Source organism: Pelophylax lessonae, assembly GCF_965119305.1.
Source record: "Pelophylax lessonae genome assembly, chromosome: 5".
Lineage (NCBI taxonomy): Eukaryota > Metazoa > Chordata > Amphibia > Anura > Ranidae > Pelophylax > Pelophylax lessonae.
The window spans coordinates 98910540-98933360 of record NC_138772.1 but is presented as its reverse complement, the minus strand read 5'-3'; the positions used below and the strand labels follow the sequence as shown (position 1 = coordinate 98933360).

The 22821-nt window shown below is 41.4% G+C and overlaps 1 protein-coding gene across 5 annotated transcripts in view; it reads right to left on the bottom strand.

Annotated features, from left to right (window-relative positions):
* DIP2C (disco interacting protein 2 homolog C) overlaps nucleotides 1–22821 on the bottom strand; it is a 762684-nt gene that overhangs the window by 80301 nt on the left and 659562 nt on the right. For all 5 annotated transcript variants that reach the window (XM_082258569.1, XM_082258570.1, XM_082258572.1 and 2 more), the window contains 4 exons: nucleotides 21110–21190; nucleotides 19926–20049; nucleotides 17007–17128; nucleotides 7888–7999 (listed from right to left, as the gene is read on the bottom strand). In XM_082258569.1, the coding sequence (XP_082114695.1) occupies nucleotides 7888–7999; nucleotides 17007–17128; nucleotides 19926–20049; nucleotides 21110–21190 (439 nt within the window). The remainder of the gene's footprint in view (nucleotides 1–7887; nucleotides 8000–17006; nucleotides 17129–19925; nucleotides 20050–21109; nucleotides 21191–22821) is intronic.

Sequence of the window (22821 nt, the reverse complement as noted above, 5' to 3'; positions counted from 1 at the left end):
TTTTATTTTGTTTAGCAAAAAAAAAAAAAAAACAGTGGTGAATAAATACCACTAAAAAAAAGCTCTACCTGTCTCAAAAAAATTATAAATATTTCATATGGGTACAGTGTTGCACGACAATGCAATTGTTGTTCAAAGTGCGGTGGCGCTGAAAGCTGAAAATTGGCCTGGGCAGGAAGGGGGTGAAAGTGCCCAGTATTGAAGTGCTTAAAGTGATACTAAAGGCTTACGTTTTTTATAATTTAAAAAAAAAAATACCTGCTCTGTGCAATAATATTACAGAAAAGTCACTTTCTTGCTGTGACAGTCCCCTGTCGGTGCTGTCAGTTTCTCCTGTGATAGCAGAAAGTAAATGGAGCAGTGCTGGAGCCAGACACAGCGCTGGATTGGTGACATGGAGCCAGGTAAGTGTCTAGGGGGCAGGGCACTGTAGGACAAGTAGTGTTGTTTTTTAATGCAGAGAAGGCATTAAGTTAAACAAAACATGTAGACTTTAGAACCATAATAGTTCCTTTTTGGATCTGAATGTAAAGGGTCTTCTTTAATTGATAAGGCAGGCATTAGGGGAGCATAGTAGGGACAGTAAAAAAGGAGAATCTTTCTGTATCTCTAAGCTGTAAATAACAGGTATCGCAGTGTTTTAGTTAGGGTTGTGTGAACTGACATGCTGGCTTCAATTAACATAACCCACAGTGGGTCTGCATTGTGTGCCCCAATGTCAGACGAGTTCAATTTACCTATAGACTCAGTTGACAAAACGTCCACAGAGCACTGCCATCATGGCTTAGGTCACATGAATCAGAACTGTATCACCAATGGGACCTGCTAAGCTCAGAGGTGAGCATCTCCTAATTTAACTAATCCCTATTCTCCTAAAGAAAACATAACTTTACTGTAGTTCTGCTTTAAGTTTGAACGTAGTTATGCTTGTTTTTCATGCAAAATCTCAGTGGAGTGCTAAAATTTCAGTACAATTTTATAAAGAATATGTGATATTTAGAAGCATCGGGGGAGTGTATACAACATAGAATTTTATTTGTATTGCTTGCAGTTTCCCTAAAAATTCTTAGCATCCCTGACCAGAGTTTTATTTACAGTGATAATAATGCCACAGCAATGGGGGAAAATAGCCCTAGACTGATATCCCTGGCCAGGTCTTGAGGCCATACTTTAGAAAAACAGCTTGAGACAAATTAATTAAAAAGTCACTTTTACACAAGCAGTTTGGCTTTTTCTGCAATTATATTTTAGTAATATGGTTTATTTCAACTTCTTTATTAAACAAGCATGGAAGGCATCCCTTGTGTGTACAACAGTAACTACTGTGTATCCTTTCCTTAGCACACTAACTGTATTTACAGATCTTATAACAATTATTTGGTAACAGTCGTTCTATTGGTTTAAAGTGGTGCGAAATTAAAAGAAATTAAAAGAAACAAAGCCTTTTAAAACTGAATGCCTGATGAACAGCTGGATGCACAGATTCAATTTGCATATGGAGCAACTTGCCAAATTATTTCTTTTTTCTTCTCCACTGATGTGCTCTGATGAGGCTGCACTGATGGGCACTGATATACTGCACTGATGGGCATGGATAAGCTGCACTGATGACCAGTGTCCGGATTATCAGTGTAAGCAATGTACTGTCAGCCTTACTGGTTAATGGCACTCCTTTCCTCACACAGAGGCAGCATGTGAGGAAAGGACTGACGGTAACTGGAAAGTCTGTTTACATGTGACCAGCTGTGATTGGATACAGTTTATCACATGGTAAGGGGCCGCTGTGATTGCCCCTCTTTATCAGTTCCACTTTATCAGGCCCTTAGGTGGTGTATGCCATAATTTGCTAATATGCACCGACTATAAGCACATTATAACAGACTTACCCATCAAATGAAGCCCACCAGAGCTGAGCTGTCAGCACTCCCACTGGTCACAGGCATTTCCACCATCGCCTAGTCTTCCTTCCGTGTTTGCTCTCTTGGGCAGTGATGATGTCACTCTTGCATATGCACATGGGAGTCACATCTTTACGGCACATAGCGATGCCGTAAATTAACTCTGAGCTGCGAATGCGTTGCTCAGTGTACCCTACAGTGGTTAGAGAAGGGGAAGCATTTATGACAGAACAGACCAATAGGGTCTCTTCTGTCATAAAAACCCTACTGGTCTGCAATTTTTTAAAATGAGTGTTTAATACCACTTTAGGTAGATTAGTAAGTATATTTTGTGTGTTAATATTAGTATAGTTTATCTGAAAGGGATTTTATTTCCCATTCTTGCATAACTTGGTACATTTTCAATATTACATTTCATGAATATATTGGTGAGTTCTCAAAATTTTTGTCAGTATATTAAATTAGGTTAGTCAACATTTAGGCCAAACCACTGCTACAATAAAGTGATTACTAGGATAAGGCATTTGGAGAGGGCATTCTATTCACTTAAAGCCTATTGACACAACTCTGACCATAGATGTGTTGGGCAGCAAGAGTAGTATTACATCATAATCACATTGCTGCACTACAAAGCAAAAGCATAGCATGCCTATGTAATAAGAAAATATGGCTGCTTTTACAGTCCTGGCCAAAAGTTTGGAGAATGACACAAAATATTAATTTTAACAAAGTCTGCTTCTTCTGTGTTTTTAGATCTTTTAGTCAGATGTTACTATGGTGGTATACTGAAGTGTAGTTACAACCATTTAATAAGTGTCAAATGCTTTTATTGACAATTACATTAGGTTTATGCAAGTGCTGAGCCTTCTTTTTCAAGAACTCTGCAATTTGCCCTGGCATGCTGTCACTCAACTCTTGGCTGATGGCAGCCCGTTCTTGCATAATCAATGCTTGGAGTTTGTCAGAATTTGTGTTTTTTTGGTTCATCCGCCTCTAAAGTATTGACCACAAGTTCTCAATAAGATTAAGGTCTGTAGAGTTTCCTGGCCATGGACCCAAAATGTTAAAATTTTGTTTCCTAAGCCACTTCGTTTACCACGTTTGCCTTATGGCAAGGTGCTCTATCATGCTGGAAAAGACATTGTTCCTCACCAAACTGTTCTTGGATGGTTGGGAGAAGTTGCTCTCGGAGGAGGTTTTTGTACCATTCTTTATTCATGGCTGTGTTCTTAGCAGGGACATGTGGTAAGGTCAGTGGCTGGTGAGGTACTGACTAGTATCAGAGCCAGATATACACAGGTTACATATTCAAGTTACCTATTCAATTCTCATTATGTAGGCGATTGCAGTTCTACTAGTTCTACTCATTTAACAAAAATATTTCTAAACGCTGTCCCTTTAAGATGTTTTTTCAGTCATCCTTTTTTGTTGATGCTGGAAACAATATTACTAGAAAAGATGAAAAAAAAAGATTGTAGAAAAAAATCAAACGGGTCTCTTTATTTTCTGAAGGCAGAAATATATTTTTTTGCTAGAAAATTACTCAGAACCCCCCAGTATATATATTTTTTTTAGTTGGACTGTTTCATTGTTTTTTTTTTTTTAATTCTCCTGCATTTCATCTTTTAGTAAATAACCCGGAAACCTTTATTGTTGACTTGTTTATTACTATATATTACTGTTATTTTTACATGTAGGAGAAAATTGTCAGAATTGGCCTGCATTGCAAGTGGTTAATTACCATAAGTAATATACAAATAATTATTATACATGCTTTTTAAGGTAATTTACTATATTTTCAAAAACTGTACTCAAGCAGGTGGCTTAACGGACAAATTACTGACGTTTGAAGGTATAACTTCAAACCAGTAATTTCACAGTAAATACACTGCTCAAAAAAATTAAAGGAACATTTTGAAAACACATGAGATCTCAATGGGGAAAATTATCATGTTAGATATCTATACAGATATGGACGGAGTAATGTTTTAGGAAAGAAAGGATGCCACATCAATTGATGGAAATGAAAATTATCACCCTACAGAGGGCTGAATTCCAAGACACCCCAAAAATCAAAGTGAAAAAATTATGCAGCAGACTAGTCCATTCTGCTGAAATTTCATTGCAATATAAAATGATATTCGGTTTGTATGGTCCCCACGTGCTTGTATGTATGCCTGACAACATCGGGGCATGCTCCTAATGAGACAATGAATGGTGTCCTGGGGTATTTCCTCTCAGATTTGGAGCAGGGCCTCACTGAGCTCCTGAACCTACTGAGGTGCAACCTGTCGGCGTTGGATGGACCAAAACAATGTCCCAGAGATGTTCTATTGGATTTAGGTCAGGCTAGCGTGGGGGCCATTCAATAGAATCAATTCCTTCATCCTCCAGAAACTTCCGTCATACTCTCACCACATGAGGTTGGGCATTATTATGCACAAGGAGGAACCCAGGACCCGCTGCACCAGCATAGGGTCTGACAATGGGTCCAAGGATTTCATCCTGATACCTAATGGCATATTGGTGCCATTCTCTAGCCTGTAGAGGTCTGTGTGTCCCTCCATGGATATTCCTCCCCAGACCATTACTGATCAACCACCAAACCGGTCATGCTGAATGATGTTACATTCAGCATAATGTTCTTCATGGCTTCTCCAGACCCTTTCACGTTGGTCACATGTGCTCAAGGTGAACCTGTTCTCATATGTGAAAAGCACAGGGCACCAGTGGCGGACCTGCCAATTTTGGTGTTGCCAGTTTCGAGCTCCATGGTTCCAGGCAGTGAACACAGTGCCCCCTGGAGGACATCCGGCCCTCAGGCCACCCTCATGAAGTCTGTTTCTGGTTGTTTGGCCACAACAGTGGCCTACTGGAGGTCATTTTGTAGCGCTTTGGCAGTGCTCATCATGTTCCTCCTGGCATGCTCTTGAGACTGTGCTGGGAGGCACAGCAAATCTTCTGGCACGTATTGATGTGCTATCCTGGAGGAATTGGACTGACTGTGCAACCTTTATAGGGTCCAGCTATCACCTCATGCTACCAGTAGTGACACTGACTCTAGCCAAATGCAAAATTAGTGAAAAACTGTCAGAAAAGATGAGTAGGGAAACCATTCCTGTTTTGGACATTGTCTCATTGTTGCACATCTAGTGCACCTGTTTTTAATATCAATAACACCAAATCAGCTGAAACGGATTAACAACCCCCTCTGATACTTAACTGACCAGATCAATATTCCAGGCGTTTAATTGAATTGATGCTATAAATTATTATGTTATAACATACAGCATAATAATATAATATTTTGCTTGATAATAAAGTACCTTTTCAGCAGCAGCAGATTCTCCCCTCTTAACTGTGTGAGAAAAACATAGGATTATCGGTAAACCTTATACCAATAAAACCCATGTTTTTTTCCTTGTGGTTAAGAGGGCTGGGCTGGAAGGAAGCATTTGTCTTTTAGACCCATGCCCCCTTCTATGACACTGCAGTGAGAGGAGAGCCTCTACTGCCGCATTTTTTTGGACAGCTTGGACCAATGGTGCTTTACCCCTTTCCCAAGGCTGCAAGCTGTCCATTGAGCTCAGTGCCTCTGACAAGAAGTCAGGGGCACTGTGAGCTCATCCTCTCAGTCTGCTGCAAACCGCATGTGCCAGCTTGTATTTAAACTGGCCAAACTGTATGTAGTTTCTGACAGGCTGCACAAGGAGCCCTGTATCTCCGGAACCATAGGTGCTAGAAGCCCTATTTTGATCAGTGGTGGGGTAGGACTTTGGGTACCTACCCCCCAAATTTGGAGTTTCTGTGAACCTGAGTCGCCGAGCTATGACCCTCGAAGCTCGATTCTTTTTTTTTTTTTTATGTTCAAGGCAGGTGCCTCACCTGCCTCCCCTGACTGCATGTCCCTGGTTGCTTCCCTTGGCTGAGAAGCAACCCCTCAAATGAATGGTCTCAGGTTGCTTTACTGTTGGCATGGCACAGGATTGAATTGATGGTAGCACTCCCTTTTTCTTATCCAGACAAGGTTTTTTCAGTGCAAATGTTTTTTATGGGATTAAGTTCATTTTCATAGCAAAGAGGGACTTTGCAATTAATTGCAATTAATCTGATCGCTCTTCATATTCTGGAGTATATGCAAATTGTCATCATAAAAACGGAGGAAGAAGACTTTGGAAAAATAATATTTGTGTCATTCTCAAAACTTTTGGCCACAGCTGTACATACCCAAACATACAAAAAGATAAACTAAATCAAACTTGCCTAAATATTATGTTAATAATAAAACGAATAAGGTTCATAATCAACGTAAAATAATCATAAATCTGATCTCATTTACCAATCATTGATTCCTAACTCCAGGTACATATAAAAGACACAAACAAATGCAGTGCTGAATTCATTATTGTGGTTGTAAACCTCTAACATAAAATATGAAAAAGCAAATCCCTCTATAAGTGTATACTTGTCTCAATCCAGAGCACTAAGTAACATCTCTGCAGCCTCCTTCCTCTGCTATCTGCAAATGTCCCTTCTGACAGGTTTTCCTGTAACCAAGATGTAAAAAGGTGATGGGGGAGCTCAAGCACACAGCCTGTGATTGACCGTCTTCGCTCTGTTCCTGTGTACTGTGTGAAGGGGGGTCTTTCCCTTGCCTCCAGTCTGCTCTCAGCTGTTCCACTTTTCTCTGCAGTGTGCAACTTGAGCTCCCTACCCTCTTGCTTTCTGAAAGCTCAGAAAAGCTTTACACATTCTGTACTTTGAAAGGCTGTAGATAAAGAGAAGGCTTCTGATAAATAGGTACAACTTATGTAGGAGAGTTTATTTCATCCCTGTGTATCACCTGAGGCCAACCACTTCACTGGGTATATGTTAGGGTTTACAACCATTTAAAAAAAATAATTCTAGAAGTTGAAAATTCAATCTAATCTGGTACTAGCCTTTTTCAGTTCCTGTACAGTAGAGATCAGACTGGTGGAAGGAGAATCAGGTGATCAGTTATGCATCAGATCAAGAAGTGTGCTGAGGATAGTGTATAGTGACAGAGAGATGAGTTCATCAGTCTGCTGCTTCTCCTTTCACTCTCTAGTCAAAGACTGAAGGAGGGGCAAGAGCTGTTAGTCTTACCGAACTGCAGCAGAGAACATTCAGCTTTCCTGCCCTGCCACGCATGGTGCTTTTCGGTTTGGAAGAGCTATGTTAAGCTCAGAACTGGATGGGCAGAAATAGAATTTCTTTGACAGGTAAAACAAAACCCTTATATGCATTTAACCTGTGTAATTAGCCTTTTACCTGGAGTTCAGCTTTAAAAGAGAAATATGGGTGTTTTTTTTTTTTTTAATTACACTTACCTAGGTGGATGCAGCATCGCTCCCAATGCTGCATTTGTCCCCCGCCGACTCTAAGACTGAGAACAGAGCGATTAAACACCACCAATTGCTTGGTTCTCAGCTTTGTGAGCAGAGAGCTGGTGACTGCCAGGCCAGTCACCGCCTCTCTGCTCTGCCCCCCGCGCTTATGGGAGCCCTGGGCTGTGAAGGGGGCAGTAGCGACCAGTTCAGGCTCTCAGCTACTTGCTGAGAGACTGAGTCGGGTGCTGGTCCAGTCATGTGGGCAGATCCGGACCATATTGGCACAATCTTTCCCATGCCTGTACTGGCTCTGTGACATCAGCCAACAGCAGGCTTAACACCGCTGTCTGCTGAAAATGGGCACAGGAGTGCAGAACAAACTGCACTCCTGTGAGTCACAGGAGAAGTACATCCAAACAAGCTTTGGCTGTACTCCCCCCCCCTTTAAGATTTTAAAATATTGTAATATCAATATATCGCCCACTAACTTTACAGAGTAAGCACAAACGTATAATGCAAAGGGACATATCTAAAGGGTAGCAGCATTTTTAGAAAATATCATTGGGTTAAGTGGCTATTTTAGGTACAAATCTTAAACCTCCTCACTATCTTCCTCTAGGCATATAACAAGTTCTCACCAGTGTCCAAGATCGGGGGCCACGTTCTAACATCTACAGCTGCTGCTGCCTCTCTTGATCTCAGCAGTTTACAAATGAGTTGCGTCGTCATTAAACAGGCAGAACGACTCACCTAAGAGACAGAAGGAAAAGAACACAAGTAATTCATTATCTCTGTTCACTATTTTTCTATCCCAGCACAGCTCTCTAAAGTATTGTATTTCCTAGAGAGGTTCTGCAATATCAATATTCTTCTTTAGCACGAGTTTGGTGGACAATCCAAAATAATGTGCTCTATTATGACTGTGTCATAAACACCAAGCTTGGGAAGTCTGGATTTGCAATCAGTGAGGCGTGTGTATAAGAATGTGGGAAAAACATCAAGTTATACTTGCACTAAAATGTATTTGCATGAGAACAACATGCTAACAAGTCCATTATAGGGTGACTAATCCTTCCTGCTTCATGGCAGTTTAAAGAGCTGTCAGAAATTAAGCTTTTTAAGCCAGAGTGCTTACTTAGAGGATGAAAGGTGTGATTTCCTGTTCAAGCTACACATAAATATACATTATTGGTGCGGCTCTATGTCTGTATGGTACTCTAAAGCAAAAATATGCACTAATCCATACTGACAAATAAGATCTCCTTTTTTTGGCAGTTTAGTGTATGTAGACCAAGATTGCTTATTGGCTTCTATTGTTTACAACACTGCGATGTGTTCTTTGCCAACTAAGGTGAACTAATTTGCCTTTTGCAACTACGCTCTGCAACTCTATCCTGCTACCAGAATCAAAATTTGCTGTGACAATTTTGAGAAGTAAAATAAAGCACTCATTAGGGCATACAAAAATATTGTTGATCTTTAGTGCAGGCTCCTTCTTACCAGAAAACATTTTAAAAAAATATACAAAAATAATGCAAAAATTGTATATATCTGTCACTAGGAAAAAATCATGAGCTTTTAATGAGTTTGCCAAGTTGCATTAGCGCAAAAAAATAAAATAAAGTGAAATTAAGGCGGTTTTGAAGGGTGCAATAGGCTTTAAACGCCAATTGAGATTTATGGAACTCCTTCCGGCTATCCTGAACTTGTTCTTGTGCAATTAAAACAGTCTTACTGTATTACCCTCATTATTTACCATTTAAAAAAAAAAAAAAGAAAAATATAAAGTGACTGCACAAATTGTGATTACCAAAATACATAAAGAAGAAAGAAATACACAAATGCAAAGAACATACTTAGGCTCGGTTCACACCTATGCGTGTGCGGGCCGTGTTTGCTTGGGTAAGGCAGCCTATTAATTTGAATGGGCTGCCATGCCTGCATTTCCCACAGAAAAAGGTGCATGAAGCTCTTTCAAAACGCAGCTCACAGGGAAATCACATGGTCATTTTTGCCATGCAATTTTCCTGTGGTTCCTGCACCCACGAATGCACTGGGTTTTGGAATGCGCAGGGGTGCCATAAAGAATGGCAGCCCCCTCACGGTTTCCCACAGCAATGCATTTTAATAGTCAATGGTTGCCGGTGGGGAATCGCCACGATTCCCACATCCGCATCCACCCACAGAGGTGTGAAACGAGCCTAAATAAAATAAACTAAACCAACTACCTCATTACACTCTCCCAAAAACAAACTCTCTAAATAATGAAGAAAACAAAGGGATTGATTTACTGAAACTGAAGAGTGCAACATTTGGTATAGCTAAGCATGGTAGCCAATCAGCTTCTAACTTCAGCTTGAAAAAAAAAAAAAAATGGAAGCTGATTGGTTTCTATGCAGAGCTGCACCCGATTTTGTACTTTCCAGTTTGAAGAAATCAGCTCTAAAGAGAAGGTACTTTTTTACCAAACAAATTGCACCTAGGTAGCTGAATAGGCAAAACAGTTTCCTTTTTGGCAGAATTTGACAAAAAGAAAAATGGGTCATTTAGTGGGAAATCAATTAATTTAGCTAAAATCCTTCTTCTTATCCATCTGTCACTGCATTGTATGGCTGAATGTAAGATTGTTTTCTAACTTCGCTTTTTTCCATTACATTGACGGTTTTATACGGTCAAGTAGGCTTATATAGGTTTAAAAAGATGCAATTTTTCCTAATATAATTACAGTACCCTAAACATTAACAGGGTAATCTAACATTTATCAATATTTAGGACAGGTCCTTGTCATATTTTGCACCAGGACCCTGTGACATTCGTGTCAATCTGTTTCAAACTGCTGAAAGCCTCAATTCTAGCACCGAATAAGACAGCATGGCACATGCTTTATATGCAATGTGTTTAGTACTGTAAAATCAACTAATTTGAAGCCTTTAAATATAAAGGAGAAAGCTGCATGTTTCTAAGATTCAGAGTCGTGTGACCCCATTGTGCACTACTGTAATTCTAGAAACACGTTGCAGAATATAGATATTTCATAAACTAGGGAGAAAAGTGAGTAACAAGTGGTAAAAATATGAACAAAGAGTGAATTTTGTGCTTTTTGGGTGCTTGTCTTGTTTATCAGCAATCATATATATACTACCTTATCCCTGCGGTATGACTAACTTGTTACCAAGGACAAAACTGCAGCACTGATCAATAATTTCTTTTTCTATCATTATACACTGTGAAGCTTTCATAGAACTGAAAAAAAGCTACAGTATACATCATATAAATAAAAGAATGTGTGATGCATTTCGAATTATGGTGAGTAACACCACTGTCAACACCAAAGATTTCATACACTGAGCAATCTATGGCATTCATGTATTAAAAGTCACAACAGAAATGTTATTATCGTTAGCACATAAGGCAGTGGTGTTGTATTCAGTAATCAAACAGATTCCTTTTTACTTTCCAGGAGATGGGTCCTTGATGCAAATGTATAGGCTTACAGCCATTCTGCAACCCCAAAACCTGTAATCTCTAAAAGGTATAAGAGTGAAAATGGTATTTTAGGCCATCCTTTTAAATATACTGGCCAATACGTGCTTTAATACTTTAAGAGACTGATCCTAGCCAGACCATGTGGATTATACATATGTTCCCACTATTGCTAAAGAGAGGGTATGGGAGAGAAAATCCTTTACGTAGTAGAGCAAAGGTCAGATACATTTAGCAAAAGGTGGAAAATTCCTTTAAAATGTCCACTCATCTCAGAATTTGTTATGCCAAAAAGACTAGGAAATAATAAATTTACTGAATGCCCATTAAACATGCGCTACACATGAGAAGTGTGGGATAAATTGTTTTAATTAAGGTAGCTTCTGTTCCCAACAGTTTTGATGAGCATAACTAAAAGTTTATTTAATTAATGAGCATGAAATCAAAGATGCATATGGAAATTCATTTTACAAAAAAGGAAAGTGAACTTCACGTTGTTTAAAAGGCAATTAGGATCTGTTTAATTTAAAGTGCGTGGTTCCACTTTATAATCAGATAATCATAAAAGGTTTGTAACATAGATACACTACATACTGTTTAGAGAAGATTCTGATCAAATCTCAGAAAGACTAATTTAAAGGAACCAGAGGCAAGGAAAAAAATGGGATTTTTGACTTACCGTAAAATCCATTTCTCTGATGTTCATTGACAGACACAGCTCCTGATCATCTTAACCATTGGGTTATACTGCCCCCTACAGGAGTAGGACACTAGGCAGAAAAAAAAGACTGGATATGACTATGGGCAGTCCCAGGGGGTATACTCCCTCTCTCTGCTATAGGTACTCAGTTTTGTTACAAGCAGTGTCAGAAGAATTACAACTCCACAGAGGGGTGGGTGCTCTGTCCGTCAATGAACATCGGAGAAATGGATTTTACGGTAAGTTAAAAATCCCATTTTCTCTTTCGTTCATTGACGGACACAGCTCCTGATCTTCTTAAACATTGGGACGTCCCAAAGCAGTGTTAAACATGAGGGGTGGGAACAGCGAAAAATAAATTCCCAAGGCTAAAATATAGCCAACCAGGTAAACAGGAGCTCGCAAAATCCTTGCAGCCAAGGGAAGCATCCGCAGATGCCAACACATCCCCTTGATAGAATTTTGTGAAAGTGTGCACCGACGACCAGATGACCGCCTTGAAAACCTGTGTCACTGGCACCTGATAACGGAAGGCCCAGGAGGCACTGAGCGCCTGAGCAGAGTCCCCCTAGACAGGGAAAGGAGGAACCTGACCCTTGATGGAATAGGCCTGAAACACCGTCTCTCTGATCCATCTGGAAATGGTCACAGAGGAAGTGGACAAACCTTTCCGAGGCCCATCCTTGAGCACAAATAGGGAGTCTGACTTCCTAAAAGACTCCGTAGTTGCCAGGTACAACCTAATTGCCCGGACCACATCCAAGGCATGCAAGACAATTTCCTTCGGATGTTTTGGCCTGGGACACAGGGAAGGCAACACAATGTCTTCATTTAAATAAAAATCTGAGACAACCTTTGGAAGTAACGAGGGACAGAGGTGAAGGACCACCAAGTATAGTTAACGACAGGAGAACGCTGCCAATTTCAACACCTTGCATGCAGAGGTGATAGCCATCAAAAGGAAGGTCAAGATCAGAGCCACTGAAAAAGAGCAAGGATGAACCCTCAAGAGACTCACACCACGCAATGCACGTCTTCCATGTATGATGGTAGATCTTTATAGAAGTAGATTTCCTAGCTTTTAACAGTGTTGGAATCACAGACTCAGACAAACCTCTATCTATCAGCACCTGGCGCTCAATAGCCAAGCTGTCAAAGCCAGTGACTGGAAGATTGGTCCTTGGGACAGCAAATTCTCCCTAAAAGGAAGCTTCAAACAAGGAATGTCGGAGACCAGCCACATCAGATCGGCGTACCAAGCATGGCGAGGTCAGTCTGGGGCCACTAAGTTGACCGGAATCCCTTCTGCCTCAAACCTGCGTAGAAGTCTTGGCAGAAGCTTGAGAGGAGGGAAGGCGTAAATTAGACGATACTGACCCCACAGAGCCACCAGCACGTCTGTGGCATCCGCCAGAGGATCCCGTGACTGAGGCACAAATCTCTGCACCTTTCTGATCCACCTTGGGGTGCCCCACCAGAGACACAACTGATGAAATACCTCAGGATGAAGAAACCACGTCTGCCGACTGAGGTAGTCCGCCTGCCAGTTTCCCAAACCCGGGAATAGTTACGGCGAAGAGGACTGGAACAAACCGTTCTGCCCACCTTAGAATGCCGGCTACCTCCAGAGCCACCAGGACACTCCTTTTGTCCCCCTGGTGATTGACATATATGAAAATTCAGAATCCAGTCGAAATCCCTCAGAGTTCGTATGGTGATCTCCAGGTTTTCCACCAGAGCAGTAGAGACTCCGCTCATAGAAGGAGGTCATCCAAGTAGCGCGATCCCCCATTGGCATAAAACAATGCTAGCACCAGGGCTAACACTTTTGTGAAGACACGAGGAGCAGAGGCGAGACCAAAGGGTAACTCCACAAACTAATAATGCTCCTCTCCAATGGCAAAGCGGAGGAAGTGCTGGTGACCGACACATATTGGAATGTGAAGGTAAGCATTCTTGATGTCGATACAAGAATGCAAGAACACCCCCCCCCCCCCGATGCAGGGATGCCACCACCGTGCAAATGGACTCCATTCTGAACCTCTGCACCCACACAAAGCAGTTCAGGGCCTTGAGGTCCAGGATTGGACGCACCTTGTCTTCCCTCCTGGGAACTACAAACAGGTTTGAGTAAAAACCTTGAAAACTTTCTGATGTCGGAACCGGGACAATCACCCCTTGAAGAAACAGGTTTTGCACCGCCCCAAACAGACCCTGTAAGCGGCCTGGGGGCAGGCGCAAGTTGGAAGTAAAGAACCTTGCAGGGGGGTAAGAGTGAAACTCGATCTTGTAGCCAGACCATATAACTTTGTAGACCTACTTGTCTTGTACCAAGGAAGTCCATGGGTCTGGAAACTGATACGGGTGAGGGCACACCTTCATGTTGAAGAGCCTTGAGAAGTCCGCTCTCAACTTACTAGACCAAGTTCGCTTGGATCCACAAGAGGAGGCCCTGAAAGGCTTTGATACCTTGTCAGTTACCCGAGGGACGAAAAAACTTCTTATGAGTTGAGAAGGATGGCCCACGTCTACAACGAGGGTCCTTGCCCTTACTAGCATGCAGAGGAAAGGTACTCTCCCCCCCCCCCCCCCGTGAGACCCTTAATGATGTCAACCAGGGTAGCTCCAAACAGATGATCTCCTTGAAAGAGAAAAAGAAGTCAAGGCCTTTTTAGAAGTCTGGTCCACAGACCAGCATTTGAGTCAAAAAATACACCACTGCTGATACAGAAAGCCTAGCGACTAGGGGAGGCACGTCCAAAGAGGCATCACAAATAAACTGCAGCCCCTAGATCAGTTGGTCTGCCAGCTCTGCAAAGGCAGGGGGGAGCCGCTCCCCTTCTAGGTCACAGCATAAAAGCTTAGCTCACTCAGTCAGAGTTTGTGACACCAGTGCAATGGTAAATACCGGCCTCAGTGCTGAACCAGCCACGATGCATATATTGCAGGCCACAGCCTCCGCCTTCCTGTTAGCCAGGGGGCTCCTCAACCGGAATGATGGTTGCCTTGCACAGCCACAGCACAATTGAAGGAGGGGGGCCGAGGGGCAATATGACCTACAGGGACCATCATGGGGGGGTGCCAAATGGGAAGGAGGGGAACCCTGGGGTCCGACCATTCCAAGTAGGGGCCCACGTTCACCCCAAAACCCTCCGGGGGGAGAGGAGAGACAGTTCCTTACCATACCAGGATCCAGGCAGGCACCGCTACCAGACAGAACCACCTGTCCATCGAAATAGGGGGCTTTTGGCCAGGAGTAATGCTGCAACTCGGGCCGAGACCTGGTCGTATACGACCTCGCGAGAGCATTTAACAAGCAGGCCAGCCTCCGCCCAGTGGGGCTATGTCACAGCCAACCTAGCATGGAGCTGAGGTCTGCGTGCGCTCGCTGGCCAGACTGGGGTGACCATTGAAACTAGAGTATCCAACCTGTCGCCCAGTCCATCAGTTAATTGTATACCTCACAGGAAAACACCAGGAGAAAAAAATCTATCTAAAGAAAAAATTGCCAGGACCAGAGATCCCAGCAAGGAACTAGGTCCTTACTCTTGACCAGGCAGAAAAACCTATAGCAAAGAGAGGGAGTATACCCCCTGGGACTGCCCATAGGTATAGGGGGCAGTATCACCCAATGGTTAAGAAGATCAGGAACTGTGTGCATCAATGAACGAAAGAGAAAAAAAAAAAAACTGACACCCCATGAAAACAATTCAGACGCTACTTTATATATGCAGGGTAGAAGATGAAAGAATTCCGAGTTAAGTGTTGCTGGTAGGGCTTCCACTTTTCATTTTAGTCTGCATTTTTAGTTTCATAAAGTATTGATTGAATTAAACCAATATAATTCACAGTCATGTATTATATACAAAAAGAAACTGTAAGAGGACTGTGCATATTCCCAAAAATTTACATTAAGGTATGCATCAGCACAGGCTTTTTAGTGCATATAGAGGAGGACATTAGAGAATTGGCACACCTCAAATTTTACAAAACCAGTTGTGTGTTACATTTTCAAAATATCAAAAATTCAGATCAAAATCATCTTATAGAGAAACAAAATAATGTAGTTTGGAAATCGAAAAACCAAGGCAGATCCCTAGCTTAAAGAACAATGAAATTATCAAATGTGCTGTGTAAGAGAAACAAGAAAAAAGCAAAAGGGGGAAGACTATGTAGGCAAAAAATAAAAAAAAAAAGGAACAGACAGGCAAGGTTTTGGAGGGGATCACCACAGATCACGATCAATAGCCCAGTCTGCATTTTTATACAGAACCTCTAAAATTCTTCAGTGTGTCAGTCAAGGTTGGTAAACTGTCTGCTGTAAATGGGCTCATCATCAGGGTTAAAGGGAGATCATAGGTTGCTGACGACAGGATGGAAAAAGAGTTCCTCCCTCAACTACCAATTATATCCAGTTGTAGAAAAACCAGGCAGTGACATACAGATTGTGCACACAGTAATGTGTATGAAACAATGGCAATCTTATATGGATGTTTAAACAAAGTTCCAAGATACTAGTTTTGATCCATGCCAACAGCCTCAAAGAAGCTGGGCCTGTTAGGATTTAACATACTGTATTTACATTGAATAATGGTGGCTGGTGGGCAGGCCATGGCTAAGCTTTCACTTCCGGTTCTGCTGTCAGGATAACCCCTTTTACAACACATTTCCACAGCATTTTATATAGTCTACAACAGGGCTATCCAACCTTTTGACCTTTCCGGGCAACATTGAAAAAAGAGGAATGGTCTTGGGCCACACATAAAATACACTAACAATAAGGATAGCTAATGAGCAGAAAAAGTCAGACAGATCACAAGTCAATGATCACTGATATAGATAATGTACCTGAGTAATAAAACTTCATTTTTTGTAATATATTTCAAAATGGAAGTAAAAAAATTGAGTGCAATATTTGACACCGTTTCTGATAAACAAACACATCATTATCTGGTTTGATTAATCTAATAGCAATTCTCAATGAATTCTCAGGGTGCTCATCCGATATTTTGGTTCTAATTTTGCCCTTCGGGTGCTTCATCCTGGAAAATAGTTGCTCACAAATAAAGGTGCTGCCAAAAACTGATGACATAAACAAGGCGCGATTGTGAAGAGTGGGAAGATAAAACTTATAAAGAGACAGTGTCAAAATTTTTCTTCAGCCGCATGTGTTTGCTAAATGTAAAACGCACTTTTACAAAAAATAACCCCCCCACCAAAAAAAAAAAAAAATAAACATTAATTTTACGGTTTTGTGTTGGGTCTCATTCATAGGTGCTTTGGGTCGCAGTTGGCTCTTGAGTCACAGGTTTTAGACGAGAATATCTCTTTGCTGGAGATTTATTTGGGATTTTTAAAAATTTCCTGTTTTAGACTACATTGCAGACATTTAGTCATTTTACAGCTAGGTGCACTTATGTTACAATGAAATCATGACATACAAATATATTTTAGTACACAAGCCGGGTGAAAAATGATATCTGCAGAGCAGTAATGTCCCACATTTTATGAAAATGATTTTCTTTATTTCTAGAAGTTATTAGATTACATTGTCACCAAAAATTCAGGTCCTACCTCCACTATCATCTTCACTGTTGGCAGCGTCGTTGCAATATTCTGCGGATGTGGAGGTCGCACAGTTATTGGCACACAGCCTGCATACAGACAGCCATAAAATGCTGCAATCAGGTCTATTCCTGCATAACAAAAGTCAAAAATCATCAGCCATCAACCTGTAACTAAGCAAGCAATAGTCATTTTCACAAAGCACATGTAAACCGAGTCAATAAAATGTTGCATTAGCTTCAACATAGTTACCATCTGTACCCATTTTCTGGAGAAAGTCCCCATTTTGAGGGGTCTATCCCAGACAAATAAATGTCCCCGGCACTGTAGTTCTCCTTGCATTTTGTTTGTTTACGTTATTCTCAGACATGGAGGAGAGTTATATATGCAACAACACACAACAAGTTCCCAGTCAGGTCCACCCTGTACCGAATGGAGGTGGGTGGAGCCTGATGTGTGTCTTTGAGAGATCAATTCCCCCATCGTGTCTGCTTGGCTTTGAATGACAGTAGGCAGAAAGATGAGCCCTATTATTGTTTGATGCAATGTTAAAGCTGAACTAAACCCACAGATTTATCAATTTAAAAAATCAGTTAAGAGAAAGCTAACTCTTACATTTAATTGTGCTTTCAATCAAATTGTCAAACCATCAAATTGCTGTTGTCATAACTGATCACATGTGGAGCACCATGGTAGTTGAAGATCAAACAGAGGCCAAGATTGCCGCTTCTAGGAGCTGGCAGCTCCCAGAAATGGATGCACATGCAGTGCCGGCACGAACACAAAGTTTGATATGCTGGTGGGAGCACAGATCCGAATGCAGAACTTCTGCACTCAGACTCCTGCACCTGATTCTGCCTGCATGCCAAGCTTTGACATGTGATGTGTCCATGCTGGCACTGCGTGTGCATCCTCTTCTATGGGCTGTTAGAACTCAGCTCTGAGGTCGGTGCCAGTACCAGTTATTCCCCTTCAGTCTATAAGGGGAATAACTGCAGCCAGACTCATCCACCTTACCAACGACTCAGTGTCCACTACCCCTTCCTGCCAATCATTCCATTGGTTTCCGATTGCCCATAGAAAAAAATTCCAAATACTAACAACATAAAAAGCCATTTGCAACTCTGCCCCAATATACAACACCAATAGGGTCTTAATATATCACTCAAACTGTTTCTCGGCTCCTCCCAAGACTTGCTCCCCATTTCCTCCGTCTCATCCAATACTTCTCCAGAGCCTCTAGCATCCTGTGGGACTCACTACCCCTACCTGTCTGAGTATCTTCTATTCTGTCCACTTTTAGACAAACTCAGGGAAGCCTATCCTGCCTTCAGCTAACATGTGAATCTTTAAATTCTCTCATCAGCTCATTCTTCATAGTTATTACTTTTTGTTCCACTTGCCCCTTCCTATCAGATGGTAAGCTCTCAGGAGCAGAACCCCCCTAATCCTCTTGCATTCAATTGTATTGTAACTGTACTGTCTTCCTTTAAAATGTAATGCAAACAGTTGATGCTATATAAATCCTGTATAATAATAATAATGTCCATTTAGCTCAAATATGCATTAAAGCAGAGTTCCACCCAAAAGTGGGATTTTTGGCAGGTACCCTTCCCCACTTCTGGGAGGAGGCCCCCCTCCTCCCTTCCCAGCCACCAGGCCAATTAGAAAGCACAGCTCACTTTGGGCATGCGCAGTAAGAAACATGACGTGCAACCAAAAGGCTTCACTGCTGGATTCCCTTATGACAAATGGCGGCGGCAGCACCCGACCCGATAATCGTCTGGGGTGCTGACATCGCGGGCTCCCTGGACAGGAAAGTGTCTCTATATTAAAAGTCAGTAGCTACAGTATTTGTAGCTGCTGACTTTTAATTTTTTTTTCCCTAGGCGGAACTCCTCTTTAACTGAAATAATGTTAAAGGTGTTTAAATTTGACTATACACAGTCTCTATTAATCCTTATATAAACTCCCAACACCCTATGTATACCAGCTGAAATTTTTAATCCAGTTGATGTATGAGAATTATGTAGCTGCCACCTTCCATTCCCAACTATCAGACCTGTAACACTCAGTCACGTTTAAGGAATTGCCGTCGTCTCTGTCCTAAAGGTTTAACCGGTGGCGACTGGGACGGTGGGTGACAAAAGAACCCTAAACTGTATAATTCACATCTAGAAGTAACAATTGCCAGTGGCCACAGCATCAGAACCTGGGGCACTCAACAGCAGAATAGCAGACGCAACACAATGCCAAGGTCCAGCAAGTACAATTCAGGAAGAGAAGGAGGGATTGTGCTGGATGTGGATTTCTCATGGGGAGTGGGGGGATTGTATTGGAAGAAGGGGGTCATTTTTGCCCCTCTTAAGGAAGGCATTCTGTGCCTCTGCACTGTGTGTTACTTACTCTTAATCAAGACCAGGCTCAATTTCAATGTAATCATATCCCTATAAACCTCTTCCACTGTTACTGTGTTTTGCCACACCTACAATTTGCTGCAGCAGGCTGCATTATGTATCTACTGACAGTACAAGGTATTTTGTCTTTTGCCTTGAATGTCTGTCTCTTCTTTCACAAGTCTGTTTTGTGGGTATAGTTAACATGGGAGTAGTCGGTAAGGTGCCCCCAGATTCCATTTTGGAAATTAGACAACCCTACTTTAACATGTCAATGCAGTAGCTTCAGTTTTAGTTGTGAAAGTGTCCCTGCAGAGGTACAGATAGTAAGATCCAGGGCTGTGCAGAGGGCACCTGCTTAGGGGTATTGCCACCAATTTAAATACATTTGTTACAAGTAACCTGTTGGTCCCATGGTCCCTTGGAATTAGGGGTCTTTTAGATGCCACAGATGGTCTTGTGACTGATAATTCATTTTAAGACATGATACATTAACTAACAATATTATTCAGAATGTTTTTAAAAACTGCACCTGGAGGATACACAAGAGCCACATGATCTCCATCTTGTAAATGTCCCCTTTCCATTAGCATCACAGCAATCTTTTCAGCTCGTTTATGTAGTTGGCTACATGTCAGAGAGTTGGCTATTGTTCCCTGCAGATGAAAACAGGTTATTATCCACAAAGATCAAAAGAGTTTAAAGTCATTTTTAAAAAATCAATTTTTTGGCACAAGAATGATAAAGAAAGTAAACATGTCTGGTTATTTCATTACCCTGACTATGACCAGTTATTCTCCTAATAGAGCTGAAGTCAATTAAGCCACTGTGAAATGTGATAGTGTTTCCTCTTTAATAAGCTGGAGAGTTAAATAGGTTTCATAAATAAGAATTTATATTCTAAACATAACATAAAATATACAGTTTGAAGAGTAACAGGAAGGAACCCCTGGATTTTCACATTTATTTCTCAGATCTATAACAACAAACCAAACATAGCAAACACATTCCAAAGGTGTTAGACACAATCATGCTCCACAGAGCTTTTGAGGTCTCTGATCTCTTCCTCTCCCTTTATGACAGGATACAAAAGGCACAACTGATATAAACAAGGTCTTGCCTCCATGCAGGCAAATAAGATTAATCGAAAATAAATGTATCTTAAATTAGAACTAAAGGCAAAACTTGTTTTTCCTTTTGCATAGAGTAACGAAGGGTTAAATTCCCTGCCAATTTTTTTTTTCCCCCCATCTGTGTCCCATAGGGGAGAATTCCCTTCACTTACTTGTCCCATAACCAAACAGAAAGTAAGAGAAAATCCCTACAAATTAGGGGAGTCCCTAGGGTCACCAGAACTAGTGTCCCCATTGGAAGATTTCCCTTCTATTACTTTGCTGGGGACAACCTAAAATTTAGATTTTTTTTTTTCAGAGAACGGTCACTAAGACAAATAGGGGGGGGGGGGCTGAATCTCCCTAACGTGAGCACAGAAAGCAATACATATCTGATAGGGGTTCTAATTCATCTCCACTCTATCCACAACTAAAACAAAAGTTTTGTCTTTGGTGGATATTGTTTTCTGTGCAATCCTGTTAGTTTGAACTGTATATATCCTTGAAGTTTTAAAGTGCTCTCATTTGAATGCAATGGTTCTAATGCAAAAACAAAAGACTTGTCGACACAATAAGAAGTACAAACCATCACAGCAGATCTTACCCTTGAGTTTAATAGAGTATAAAGTACATGATCAGGAGTGGTTTGTGCTCTCCACTGAAGAACTTCAGACAGGAATAAAAACTGAAATGAAAACACAAATAGTCAGCATTAAATATCATGATTAAAGTAAGCCTCTGTTCAAACTAGTGTGATTTCAGATGCGACTTAAGTCACACAGAATCACATGACAATGGAAATCACATTGTTCTCAATGGTGCCTGTTCACATCAATGCAACTCGGTGTGGGGCAATTTTGAAAAAGGTTCCTGTGCTACTTTGAGATTTTAGCTCCACAAGTAACATCTAAGTATCGTCCAAGATGCACTACATAATCGCACTCAAATTCAGATCAAAAATAATAACTGCAGTGTGACTCTAAGAACAGTTAAAAGTATACTCAATGCAAAATTTTACACTTTGCATTAAACTTGTTGAGTCTTCGTGCTGTGTGGTTTTCATCTTGTTCATGTCCTTACCCGAATAGCCTAATTTTTTACCTGCCAAAATGACCTTATGAGTTTTCCTGTTCAATCACTGTGCTGTATTATAAATGAATGTTGGTTAGCGACTTAGGATATGGACACGAAAATTAAACACAACTTTTTGATGCTCAATACCTTTTCACATAAATACCAATTACAAGTGTAAAAGCAGCTGCGCAAACTCTGGTAATTGAGTTTCTGTGCTATATATTTTTAGAGTAGCACTTATGACCAGGGTTCTATTGTTTAGCCAACCAAACATACTTAATACCAGGGCTTCTTTTCCCAGCAGGAACGCAGTTCCGGCACCTCCAGCATTGAATGTATTTAACGACAACGTGCTAGATGGTATATTGCTGTCAGCTGCTGGGGGATCTGTTGTTGTTGCTGGTGGGGGAATCTATTGTTGCTGGTGAGGGATCTATTGTTACGGGGGGGGTAATTTTTGCTAGGAAGGATCTACTGTTTAGGAAGTGGTCTGTTGTTGATGGCTACTGGAGGGTCTATCAATGCTGGCTGCTCAATGATCCATTGTTGCTGGTGGACAAAACCTCTTGGGGGTGTATTTTTGCTGGGGTGGATATAAATATTGCTGGGGGGGCTATTTTAGCTGGGGGGATTTATTGTTATTGGCTACAAGGGGGTCTATTTTACTGCTTTTCTTTATCAATAACAAATGAAATACAACCATACCACAAAAGGATACTTGTTCTGTATTCTCTGAAAGGGGCAATATTGGGAAATGGATAGGGGATGGAACCAAGGAATGGTGCTCGGAGGTGGGTAGGGGTGGAGACAAGGATTGACTCAGAAGGAGGGAGTACCTGCTCCTACTACCTGAGAAAAAAAGCCATGCTTAATACCTATATCCCTGTTCCGTACATGCAATTTTCCAACTGATGTTACTAACAAGGGAGAAGGTGCGCAGATGAGTGGAGAGAGTTTTAGGCAGGGGAGGAAGAGAGGTGTGAAATGCTGAACGGTACGGTGAAGTGAATTTAGCTTATAACCAGCACAGGTAAGTAACTTTAGTAGAATGACATTTGTATTGCAGGGGACATACTGCACATGAAAAGTTGCGTATTTACAGCTACATTGATATCTGAAACATTTTTTAGGCACCCAACCTACTCCTTTCAGAGTTCACTGAGCCATATGAAACAACAGCCGTAAAAGCATTTGTGACACCTTGAAAAAGTGCTGTGATCCACATCAAATTGCCATAGGCTG